Here is a 13410-nt window from a genome sequence, read left to right on the forward strand (position 1 = left end):
TTAATCTAACTTTTCTTTTATAAGATAATCTTCGAGCTTTTTATATCTTCTTTAAATGTTCTAATATAAATAATAAAATTACTTTAGCTTTAAAGTCATTTAATATTTATTTTGGTAAACTAAGCTTTTTAGAGTATATATAATAATATTTTGTTAATAGTTTTTTATTCTTCTTTAAATTTGCTATTAATTGTTAAATGGGAGTATAATACTTTTATTCAATTAAATCATAATGATTATTTTTATTATAATTATTTATAATTTCTTTAAAGATTTATTTTTATATTAGCTTACTTTTATTATTCTTTTTTTAAGAATCCTGTTTTTAGTAATAATTAATTCTGACTTGTTAATTATAGCCTATACTAAAAAACATATTCTATTAATTATAGAAATAAATAACAAATAATAAAAAACAGGAAATATTTAAATATTATCTAATAATTAAATAAAATAGGAACAAGAATAAACCTTTATAATTTTATATAGTTCTATTCACTAATCATTTAATTTCTTTACTTTCTAAAAGGTTTTTATATTCTTAATATTTATAAATATTTTCTAACCTATATAATAATATAATGAGTTGGTATGATATTGATTTATGTTTTCTTTATATATTATAATTACTTATTTAACAAGAACTTATAGTTATAATAAAATTCTTTTTATTTTATTTACTATCTTATTATCCTTAAAAAACTCCTGTTTTTATATTATAATTATATTTAATGGATAAGGTTTATTAGACTTTATATTAATATGTAAACTAAATTTATAATTAGTAAAGAATAATAAACAACTAGTAATTTCCGAAGTTATATTATTTAATATGAATTTAGTAAAAGGCAATTATTATATTCAATTATTCTAATAAAAGTTTATAAAGACTTGTAAATATTATTCAAGAATAGAATTTATTTGTTCTGTTTATTTATCTATTTATGAATAGAATATTAAAAAATACTAAAAAGTTATAGCTAATTATTTAGTTAATTAAGATTAAAAATCGAATATAAATTATATATTATAATTAAAAATGATATTATTTAATAGGTTATGTAGAATATAGATATGATTAATAAAGATATTAATAAGCTTTTTTATTATAAGCATTTTAATTTTTATAAAATGTTTCATTTTAATTAATTGATAAATAATAATTAGAATATACTTATATATAAAATTGTAATATATATAATTTATTAATATATTAGATTAAGTTTAAAAGAGAATTGATAATAGATAAAGAAATTCGAATAAAGTTGATTTTAATAACTTTATATATATATAGAGATTATATACTTATATATATAAAGTAATCTCCTAGTATATTTATAACTATTAATATATATAAGAAATAAAATCGATTATTTTAATTCAACCTAAATATTTAGCTAGATTAGATAAGTACATTTTATAAATAATTTATATTTTTAATTTATTATTTAATGAAATTTCTAATCTTTCTTAATAATATATTCTATTATTTACTATATAGTAGTTTTATATAGTAATTTGAAATATTTTTTTAAATTCTATTAGTTATTTATATATATACTAATTCTTGATTACTATAATAAGTTGATAAGTCATATTTTTAATCTTCTATAAATATCATTAATTAGTTTATTAATTAATTTATTTTTTTATAGGTATTATAAGGTTTATTAATATTAAGTAAATATTAGCTTTTAGTTTATTATAAAGATTAATATCGAATTTATCTGCTAATAAAACTATATATTTCTTATTCTTCAAGTGTTTATCATCTTTAATTATAAAATTTAATTTATTCTTTCTTTTCTAATTTAAAGTATCTAATCAAATAATCTTAAACTCCAATTAATAAATTATACAGAAATTATAATAAGAAAGGAATTCAGATTAATGGACTTATTATTAATTCAAAGTTTTTGTTATAATAAAATACTTTAGATTTTTATAATTAATAAGAATCTCAAATTCCTACTATAAACCTTAAAGCTCTAATTATTATTTCTCCATAGATTTAATAATTATAAAAAGCTTTTTATCATAAATCTTATAATTACATTCTACTACAAAATACTTTATTAAAAAATAAGCTACTGGTTGTAAAAGATTATTGGAATTATATTAAAAAAATACTCCCCCCAATATTTAATCCAAAGCATTTATTTCTAGGATTGTTCATTTATTATAATTAAAATATATAAGAATTAATATTATTATAAATATATTCTTAAATGTAGTAAAAATATTTTTATATAATATATTTTAAGATTAATTAATATCTTTTTATAATAAATTATAAAGAGGCTAATAAATCTTTGAAAAATTCTTTATAAATTATTAATAAAAATTAACAAATTCTAAAAAGTATTATAAATCTTTTATTAAAAGTAGCTGTTTTTAAAATATAATTATAATAACTTTTTTAAAATCCATCTATATACTTTTAATTATAATTATTAATTTTAAATAATAAATAGAAATAATCTCAAATTTACATTTATTTATATTAATTTATAATCTAGTATCTACTAACTTTTATATTATAATTTAAATATACTCTCTATACTCTAATTTATCTATTAAATATACAAGAACATCGTTCAAATATATTATACAATATTTATTTAGTTTGTTAAATAGAATATAATTAATATAATATTGAAAAGATACTAATATATCATAAAGGTTAAAGGATATAATAAATGATTTGAAAAAATCAAAATGGGTAATAAAAACTATTTTCCTTTTATTATTTTTTATAATATAAAGTTTATCAAAAGTAATAATAATATTCAGTTTTATATATATTATAATATTACAAAGAGTATTTAAAGTTTCATGAACAATAAGAAGTAGATAATAATTCTTTATTATAATATTATTTAATCCTTAATAATCTTAATATATATATACACCGCTACTTGATTTAATAGCTAAAAGTAAGAATGCAGTACTATATAATCTTGATTTTTAAATAAAGCCTTTATTAAAATTATTATTAATTCATTTATATACAATTTCAAGCTCCAATAATAATAATAGGTGGTTTTTAAAATATAGTAGTTTCTTTTCAAACATTAATTTAATCTTATAATCCTATATTCGACATAGTAAAAGAATATCCGTATAATATGAAAAGAATATAAATAACTTATCTTATAATCAAAGAGAAAGCTTTTATCAAATTTTCACATCATTAAGTTCAAATTTTCCAATTAAAAACTTAAAAACATTTACCTTTAAAACCTTATATAAATAAGCTAGTTTGTAATAATTATAAACAAAATTATATAAATATAATAATAATTAAAATAGAGTTTTAATCAAATTCTCTTTATCAAGTAGAATATCCCTATATTTTTCTTTATTAAAATAAATTATTTATAATAAAATAATTATATTGAGAGATTCCCTATTATTTATAATTCGATATTCTACTGTCTAATTAAGTTCATTTCAAATAATTCTTATTACATAAATATTATTCTATTAATAAAAAGAAACAAAACTCAAGGTCTATAGCCAATAAATATTCTTTATATTTAAACTTAATAAAAATAATTATACTTCTAATATTAATATTAAAAGTAATAATAGATAATCATATTTTGAATTAATTCGTTATCTACATTAATCAATCATTTTTTTTACTAAAACTATATACATATTCAAAATATTATCTATTATTTAAGCTTACATATAAAAGCCTTTGTTACAAATTTTTATATAATAATAGTTTATATCTGGTATAAATATTATTTTAATATTTAATTCATTTTTATTGGTAATAAACTTATATCCTTTATCCTCCTTAAATTAATTTTCTATATATAATAATTAATAAGCTTCCTCAAGAAATTCCTTAATTAATAATAATATATTTAAAACTCTTTTTATTTAAAATTATTCCCAAATTATTGATAGATTTATAATTAATTATAATAAATAAATTATTAATATTTAAATAATATATAATATATCTTAAAAGTAACATTACATAGTATAATAAAATAATATAAAGAAAAAAGTTATATTTAATTAGTTTATATATAGATTATAATATTAAAGTTATAATAAGTCGAAAATGACCAATATATTAAAAGATAATTTAATAATAAAAAATAGCTAGGTTTTATAATATAATCTCATAGTTATATCTATAATAAAATATTTGGTAATAATATCTACAACTCTACTATTTATTAAGCAAAATTCTCTTTGATAAAGTAGAGTTTGAATATATATCTTATAATTAATAATAAAAGATTGATTTACAAATGTTTTTTCCGAAATATTTACTATTAATCAGATTAATTATATTAAAAGAAGATTTATATACTAAAAATATAATAATTTTAACAAATAAAGATCTACTATTTATAATACTAAACTATAAAGATTCTTTATTAACAATAGCTTGTTTTATTCATTCAATATTCCTTAACGATCTTTATAAGTAATTTAATATAAAAATTAAACTTTTCCTATATAATTATTAATTGGAAATATTAATATATTATAAAATAAAATATTAGATACATTTTCTGAGAGTACTAAAGATTCAATTTTAATAAATTCCTAAAATATATTCAATTATTATTTAGAATAAAATGTAGTAAAAATATTATTATTATTACTATAACTATTCCAAGAATTATATTCCTAGAAATTATTTTGATTATAGAATCCATCTTAATATTAATTAGAGTATTGATTGTTTTAATTGGTGGAAGTACTTTGATATAATCCACAGCTATTGAAACCTCCTTGGAGACTCATAAATCCTGGGCTTCCTCTAGCTGCTTATTATATATCTACTTATTTTTTAGTATTACAATTTTATATTAAATGATTAGGTTTTTTATAATAATAATAAAAATTAAGTTGATATTCCTCTTTTTATTATTAATCTTATATTCTAAAAGTATTAAGATTTATAAGATTAAATAATATTAGTATAATAAATAATATATTAATTAAGAATATATAATATTATATAAAACTTAAGTTCATTTTTGATTCTAAAAAGTGTTTATTTTTTTATAAATTTTAATTTTAAATTTTGAATTTCTATTTTTAATTATTAATATTAATAAAAAAATAAAAATTAGAATTTTGTATAAGTAGTTATTAAAGTTTGTGGAAAATTTTTGTTTTTATTATCATAATTATTTTATATAATTACTTACAATATATTGTATTGAGATATTCTAATTGAATATAAAAAATCGAAAAAGATATTTTGTTGATTATTTTGAATTTATTAAATTAGATTAAGGCTTTATATATTATATTAATTGAGATGTAAAGTCTATTGAGTTTATTAAAAAAGGAATTGTTAGTAATATAGATTAAAGTTTAATTAATAATATTATTTATATTGATTAATTTCTTTTAATATATATAATTATTAATAAAAAAGGTTAGATATAAAAGCTTCTTTTTATTTGTATCAAAAATAATTACATTAATTAAGTCGGGTACCCTACTTTCGGGCCACCCCCCTTTTGAGCCACTTTTTACACCAAAAATGGAATTTTTAACTTTCTTATTTATGAATAGAATTTATTGAAAATTTGTATATATATAATTCAGATCGTTTTAAATTTAATCTGAAGTTTTTAGATTTTTAGGATTTTTCTGTATTGAGATCTAGAGCTTCAAAATATCGATTTTTAAATTTGTATGAGAATCACATACAAATTTGAAACTTTTATAAAATCTTTGATAACTTTTTAATAAAAATTATTAAAAATAAACTATAAAATTTTATTATAAATTTATAATATGTTCATTTTGAAGGATTCAGAAAAAAAAGAAAATTTTCTATAAATAGATATTTAAAAGAATACTCTCAAAATTGCAGGGATTATTTATACTACTTCAAACTCACTGTATACTATATCTTTATATCTGTTAATTTTTTTGAATTTTTTTTGAATTTCTATATAGATTTAAGCTCAAAACTTTCAAAAAGATATATAGTTTTCTTTTGATGATTGTTGTTAAAAAGTTATTAAAGATTTTATAAAAGTTCTAAATTTGTATATGATTCTCATATAAATTAAAAAATCGATATTTTAAAGCTCTAGATCTTAATACAGAAAAATCCTAAAAATCTAAAATTTTCAGATTAGATTCAAAAAGATCTGAATTATATATACACAAATTTTCAATAAATTCTATTCATAAATAAGAAAGTTAAAAATTCCATTTTTTGAGATTTTTAGTGATAAAGAGTGGCCCAAAACAGGGGTGGCCCGAAAGTAGGGCACCCGACTTATTTAGTAGATTTATAAGTCTTACTTTTAAACAATATATTCCTTTTATTGAGATATTAATTTTGTTTTCTTTTCTTGAAGGAATTTAGAGTTCTTCAAAGTTTGTTATCAACTAGTTCTATCTTGAATAGAAGTATCTGATGAGTTTTATATAATTTGAAATTATAATAATTAAGTTAATTAAAGTTGAATGCTTAATTGATTATTTATAATATTTTTGAGGGAATATTTTATAATTAAATCTTGTTCGAATGTTTATTGAATAATAAAGAGTAAATTGAATATATAATTAATAATATTATATAAATAATTAAAGTAATCCTACTAATTTTGTATTAATATTAATAAAAGAAGGAAACTATAAAGTTTATAATCTTAAAAGCTAGATAGTTTTCCTATAATTCATTATTAATAATTAAAAGCATTAACGTGGTTTAACACCGAGTACACTATATCACCGAATACACCACTTTTACCTCAATTTACACTCTCCAACTTCAACATATGATTTATTAATCATTTATTATATAATCAATAAGAAAAGAAGCTCAAATACTCTTAGCTATTAAAACTATTTAAAAAGATGAAAAGCTCAGCATTCGTAAAGCTGTCAAGCTATATAATATAATATATACAATACTTCTCCGCAAAATGAAAGGCTTACTCTTCTATACGGAAATTCAAGCGAATAATTATAAGATTATAAAATTAAAAGAAAAGGTAATTATTTAATATACATTTAATATACATTTAAGAGGATTTTTATTTAAATTAAAAAATGTGGAAAATATAGTAAAAAATATTCTCAAATTGAAAAGTATAAAATGTATTAAAAAGCTTTAGGTGTATTAATTTGTAAAATATTGAATCAAATTAAAGATATATTTTAATTGTGTTTATAATTTTTAAAGAGCTCTTTATAAAAATTTTAAGCTTTTTAAAGAATAATTTCAACTAATTGTAAATATACAAACGAAATACGGCATTTTAAATAGAGATTTCTACAATTTCAATGAAATAGACTTTATAATAAAAATTATATATAGCAATAGTAGTAATTAATGCTAAACGAAATGGTAGAAGTAAGGTAGTACAACCAGACAATTGAGAATAGGCTATAGTAATAATATATGGAAATAAAAAGAATATAACTATTTTCTTATTTCTAGTAGTTCAAGAACAAGTTTATCTTTTCAATTAATATATTGAAACGAATTTTTCTATAAAATAGACTATTAAATCTATATTTAACAGGTAAACAAATAATAAAACAGATTTAGAATAGTTGAAATATTTTAATAAACATATTAAGAATTAAAGAAAGGTTAAATATTAAATATTAATACTAAATAAACATAAAAACCATAAATTAATAACTTTTTAAGTATATTGTAAAAAGAATGATATTATATGTTTACATTTATTATTGTATTTAAATCATTTAACTCAATTATTTAATATTGATTGTTTTAATAATTTAAAATATTCATATAGTAGTCAAATTAATGGATTTATTAAGGTATATATTAATTATATTTTGAAGATTGAATTCTTTATAACTTTTAAAATTGTATATAAGAAATCAATTATTTTTTAGAATATAAAATTAGGATTTCAAAAAACAAGTTTATTTTCATTTAATTTTAAAGCTATATTCTCGAAATTGAATATTCAAATTTGTATACCTATTCCTTTCTCTTTTAATTTAGATAAATAAATCTCTTAAACCTTTTGTAATTCAATTGAAATTCTTTTTTAATTAATATTAATTAAATCTTAAATAACTCGTTATCAAGTAAGTTTTCTTATATCTATATTTGAAATTATATTAACTTTAGCTAAAAGTATAAAGAGATTAATTTATAAAAACATACTTTTAAATATAAAGATTTATATACTTTAAGTAGTAAATGAAGTATTAAATAAGTATTAACATATGAAAAAAACTCAATTATATTAAGAAGGAGTATTTATCGGATAAAAGACTCTTAATATATTATTTCAATAAAAGATTAATATTCAAATTCAATATAATAAATATCAAAAAGGGGGGAATTCTAATGAGAAAGTACTTTCTAATTGATATTATAATAAATATAGAAAAATAGGTTATAATATAAGAACTTATCAAAATAATATAATAAATTTTAGATTATTAAATTCTTAATAGTTTTAATTAATTGATTTAATTATTATTAAATAATATAAGGTTGAAAGTGTAAATTAAGGTAAAAGTGGTACATTTGGTGATATGGTGTACTCGGTGTTAAACTATGTTATTAATTTCAGTTCTAAATGTTTTAGATAAAATAAATGATAGTAAGCTAATACTTGAAATATTTAATATATTAATTATAATAAGAAAAAAGAATAAGATGAAAACGTAAATAAAGATGAAGATAAAGATAAAAATAAAGGCGAAGATAAAGAGGTATAAAAGGTATAAAAGATTATAAAAATTATAGAAGGACTTATTTTAAGTAAATAAAAACAGAAATAAAGAATTTCTTTTTAGAATCGGATTATTTTTACTATAATAAGATTCTTTTATAAAATAGAATATATTATTATAATGTAAAAGATAGATACTAGGTAAAATGTATGATATTTTACAAAAAGTAAAGAAAGAGATGGAAAGGTATCGACTATATAAAGGGTGAATATCTTAGGCATTCATATAACTACGTATTGAACCCGTGACAGGTATATTTAATAAATAGGCTAAATATTAAAATAATTATAGAAAATGATATTTTAGTATTAAAAGGAATTAATATTTTAATATTCAAAAAGCAAGTGATAATTAATTTATATAAAGTTTTAATATTTATTATAATATTAATATATAAATTAAATTAGAATTGTATTATAATAAAATCAAAAACAGAAATTAAATTGACTTTAGGTTAAACAATATTGATCCCAATATAGTACAAAATAAGAGATAAAGGTAAAGATTTACTATTCAAGTTAGAGGAGATATTATTATTCTTATATATATATTAATATAATATCAACTTTATAATAATACTAGTGTATAATAATTCAAATAATAATTTTATTTTATTAACAAATATTATAATTAGAAATTTAATAAACTTTAATTTCAATAAAATCTATAAAGTAATATACAATATAGTAGAAATATTAGATTTAATAATTAAAGGATTGTTATACTCTATTACAGTTGTTATCCATACCATATCTAAAATAAATGAAATAATTTATTATACTAAGGCTATTATATATAAGAATATTATAATAATAAAAATATTAATGAATTTATTAAACAATTTTTTGAAGATACTCTGAAAAAATGTAGGCTTTATCAAGCTATTGGAGAATAGATGATTGATTATAGAGTTACATTTTAAATAGAAGAAAAAGTTTAAATATAAGATAAAGATCTATTCTTTAGAACTTAAGAATTGAGAAATAATAAAAAAGAATTTTAATAATCTAACAATACAGGAATGTTTTAAATAAACCTATTTCCCAATATTATTTACCTTTTCAATATTTATAGTATAACAAACTCTATTTATTGAAAAGAAAAAAGCTTATATAATTATAGATATATATAATCTCAATAAAATTAATATATATAATATATACTCAATATTATCTCAAAAAGATATTCTCAAAATTATTCAAGATTATAAATATATTATAATAATAAATTACATCTCCTTTTTCTTTTAATAACAAATATATTTAATATTAAGAAAATATTTTATAATAATTATATATTTAAAACAACACACCTTTAATTATTTATTAATCAGATTTAGAAATTTCCTAATATATATACAACAATAAATAAATCTCATTTTTGAAAACCTTAAAGATTTTATTAGAGTATATATCAATAATATAGTAATTATAAGCAAGACTTTACTCAAACATCTTAACCATTTACACTGTCTCTTCTCCAGACTTGTAGAATATAACATTGCTATCAAGGGCTCTAAATGAAAAACTAATGATTTATAACTTTTATGTTTATCTAATATCAATATTCGATATTTGCTTTTTTTTCAATTCTTAATATCCTTATTGAAATGTTTTTATCATTTTAAATCATTTTCACTATTTGTTTATTCATTGAATATAGATTTAATAGCTTGTTTCATAGAAAGATTTGCTTCGATATATCAATTGAAGAGAGGCTTTTCTCCTTCATAAAAATTCAAGAGATGAGTTTGAGTGCCGAGTATCTAATTATTCCTCCTAATATCTTTCTTCCACTCCTGTATATTAACATGCATGAAGATGCTATTCTGGTATCTATCACGAGTATCTTTCTCGTCACCGGTTCCTATTTTACCAGCTCTCGCCTCCTTTGAAATCCTTCAATGACCTTAGATCTCGATTGCCATTTCGTAAATCGTGCTCACTCATGTCTTGGTCGAGCATCTAACAATGGCCTGTGAATCCATTCTTTCTAGTCCAACACTTCTACGCTCAAAATGCAGTGCCAATTCCACCAAAGTCCCGTCTCGTTTATCCCGCCCTCTTTTGAATATTATACTTGTGACCCATGCGCCGCTCGGAACAGTGAGAAGAGCTTTCTGACAATTGGACCCTGTACAGGACTACGCCGATACTCCAATTTCAAGAATGTCTGAGTAAATTCCCATCGTTGCTTCATCCCTCGCGCATGCAGGATTGAGCGCTCATTCGTAACATCTCCCAAACTCGATCGATGATTCGTAGAGCCCGAACACAATTGTGATTTCCATCCTCATTTTCACTTCGTCCCCATTACCAAAAATACACCACCTCATACCTTTTCCAACTCTGCCTTCAATCTTTTCACTTCCTCCTCCTTCTGCCTTAATTCATTCCTCAACTCCTCATTCTGCCTATCCACCGTCTTCTTCCCCTCCACCAACTTTTTAACTTCCGCCCTTTCGCCATCCTTACTAAATGGCTGTCCCGGCCTCTGCGTCATTGGTATAAAGACCGTTCTCTCCCCCACACTGCCCACCATTCCTCCCCTCATCGTCCTCGTCGCCTTCCCTTTCCCCCCATTATTTTTCTCCCTCGGTACGGGATTGGTCAAGACCTCATAAAATTGTTCATAAGGTTCATTGAAAACCATTTCATCATATACCCAAGACCGAACCTCATTATCTCGATTCTGGATAAATTGTAGTTGATCATCGCCATAGGGTTCGAGTACCAGTCGATGCCAGAAACTTTGAGCTTTTTCGTTGGCGATTGGATCGTAATAGATCTTAATTTGAATATCAAAACCACCCCAACCGGTCTCGGTTACTTGAAATGGATCGCCTGGTTTGACATTTTCGACTGCTAGAATCATGGAAAGATCAATTAGCACACGGTGGTAACGTAAACAAAAGAGTACCCTAGTTACGATCGAAAGAGACGGAGGCGCAAAGACTTGCGCAAGTTGACCAACACCGAAAGAAGAAAATACATACATCTCAGATGTTGCGGATAAGTATCGTGTAGTTTGAACTGTACTTTTCGACACCAATATGTAATATCCACATCATCAACTCCCTTTACAAATACCGTCCATTGATGTGTGTGTTCCTCGGGTGTTCCCTCTGGCTTTGGATATTTCGCACTGAATTTGTGAGATGTGGTACCATATACAAAGGGTCTATAGATTGAGACACCTTTTGTACGTTTTTGTGTATTCGGCGGCGCCATTCTTGTTGTGAAGAGATAGATGGGTAGGTCACTGTGGTGATGTTGATGTTGTTGTTGTTGTTGTTGTAGTTGTTAATGAGAGGCAGATTGGAAAATAATCAATAGAGATTCACAAGACGTGATTCGGGATTGAAAGTCTCTAGGTCGGTCGATGATTAAGGTTGAAGCTAATCTAGTGTATCCTTCGTTACATCCCAGGCTTTACTAGCCCTGGAACGTACTAGATCAATGATTCATTTATACTGACGTCTACAAGATGCGACGGGCTTTAAAAGATCCGATGAGTACCAGGGTGGAAAGAATATCAAAAGATCGAGAATGTAAATCATCAGAGGTTTCTCTTCTCATACCTTTCTTGAGTCTTCCAGAAGAAATTTAAATCGACGACGAATATTCAGAGATGTCAGTCACCAAGAGAATAGTAGTTTGTGGTGGGAATGGATTTTTGGGTTCAAGAATTTGTAAATCAGCCGTTGCAAGGGGATGGGATGTTACCAGTATTAGGTATGTTGAAGGCTCGAGTTCGGAGCTCTAATGCCCCTCCATCCTCTTCCATTATCACCAATCGCCTATACTCTAATACTGATATGACCTCCAATTCAGTCGATCCGGTGAACCAACTTGGTCTTCAGTATCATCTTCTTCCACACCACCCGCATGGTCTCACAAAGTAACTTGGGAACGCGCCGATATCCTCAAACCATCCACCTATGCTCCCCTCCTCAAATCTGCAGACTTTGTCGTTCATTCTATGGGGATCCTTCTTGAGGCAGACTACAAAGGTGTCATATCCGGTCGCGAATCCCCCATCTCCGGACTTTCTCGCGCATTTTCTTCATCCAAAGCGGGTTCCCAAAATCCCTTGACTCGTCAACCAGGCGAGGATTTACATTCCCAAGAGAGAGATGGCCAAATAACCTACGAACTTATGAATCGAGATTCTGCTATTACACTCGCTTCTGAATCTTACAAAGAAAATGTCCCCGCATTCGCATATATAAGTGCAGCAGGTGGAGCACCAGTTTTACCTCAAAGATATATCAATACAAAGCGTGCGGCCGAAAGTACAATTGCCAGCGAGTTCCCAAAGATGAGAAGTGTGTTTATTAGACCTGGTATGTTATATGATAGTTCGAGGAAGATCACTATGCCTTTGGCTGCGGCGACAGGTTTGGGTGCTGTGTTCAATGGGCTCACGGGAGGAATATTTGGGGGAATCATGGGAGCTGCGGGTGTTAAACCGCTCAAGGCTGATGTGGTTGCCGAAGCTGTTGTGGAGGCTTTGAGTGAGGAGAGTGTGAAGGGTCCTGTCGAGGTCAAGGAGATTGAGGAATTGGCCGAGAAAGCTTGGAGAAAGGGTATGTTATAAATGAATAACGATCGAAAATTGCCTATCACGGCTTTGTATTTGTATGTTAAACTATAGAGTGTCTGAACAACTCAGCATAAT

At 22.8% G+C, this 13410-nt stretch overlaps 2 protein-coding genes across 2 annotated transcripts; one reads left to right on the plus strand and one right to left on the minus strand.

The window, feature by feature from the left end:
• Positions 1-11061: 11061 nt before the first annotated feature.
• Positions 11062-11960, minus strand: EAF01_007965 (uncharacterized protein; the record flags this gene model as incomplete). Its single annotated transcript, XM_038916221.1, has 2 exons — positions 11062-11594; positions 11726-11960. 2 exons carry the CDS (start codon positions 11958-11960, stop codon positions 11062-11064), a joined length of 768 nt encoding a protein of 255 aa, XP_038768692.1.
• A 400-nt stretch (positions 11961-12360) lies between these two features.
• On the plus strand, positions 12361-13329 carry EAF01_007966 (uncharacterized protein; the record flags this gene model as incomplete). Its single annotated transcript, XM_038916222.1, has 2 exons — positions 12361-12464; positions 12564-13329. 2 exons carry the CDS (start codon positions 12361-12363, stop codon positions 13327-13329), a joined length of 870 nt encoding a protein of 289 aa, XP_038768693.1.
• Between the last annotated feature and the right edge of the window lie 81 nt (positions 13330-13410).

The sequence above is a fragment of the Botrytis porri genome (assembly GCF_014898465.1).
Source record: "Botrytis porri strain MUCL 3234 chromosome Unknown BPOR_010, whole genome shotgun sequence".
Taxonomy (NCBI): Eukaryota; Fungi; Ascomycota; class Leotiomycetes; order Helotiales; family Sclerotiniaceae; genus Botrytis; species Botrytis porri.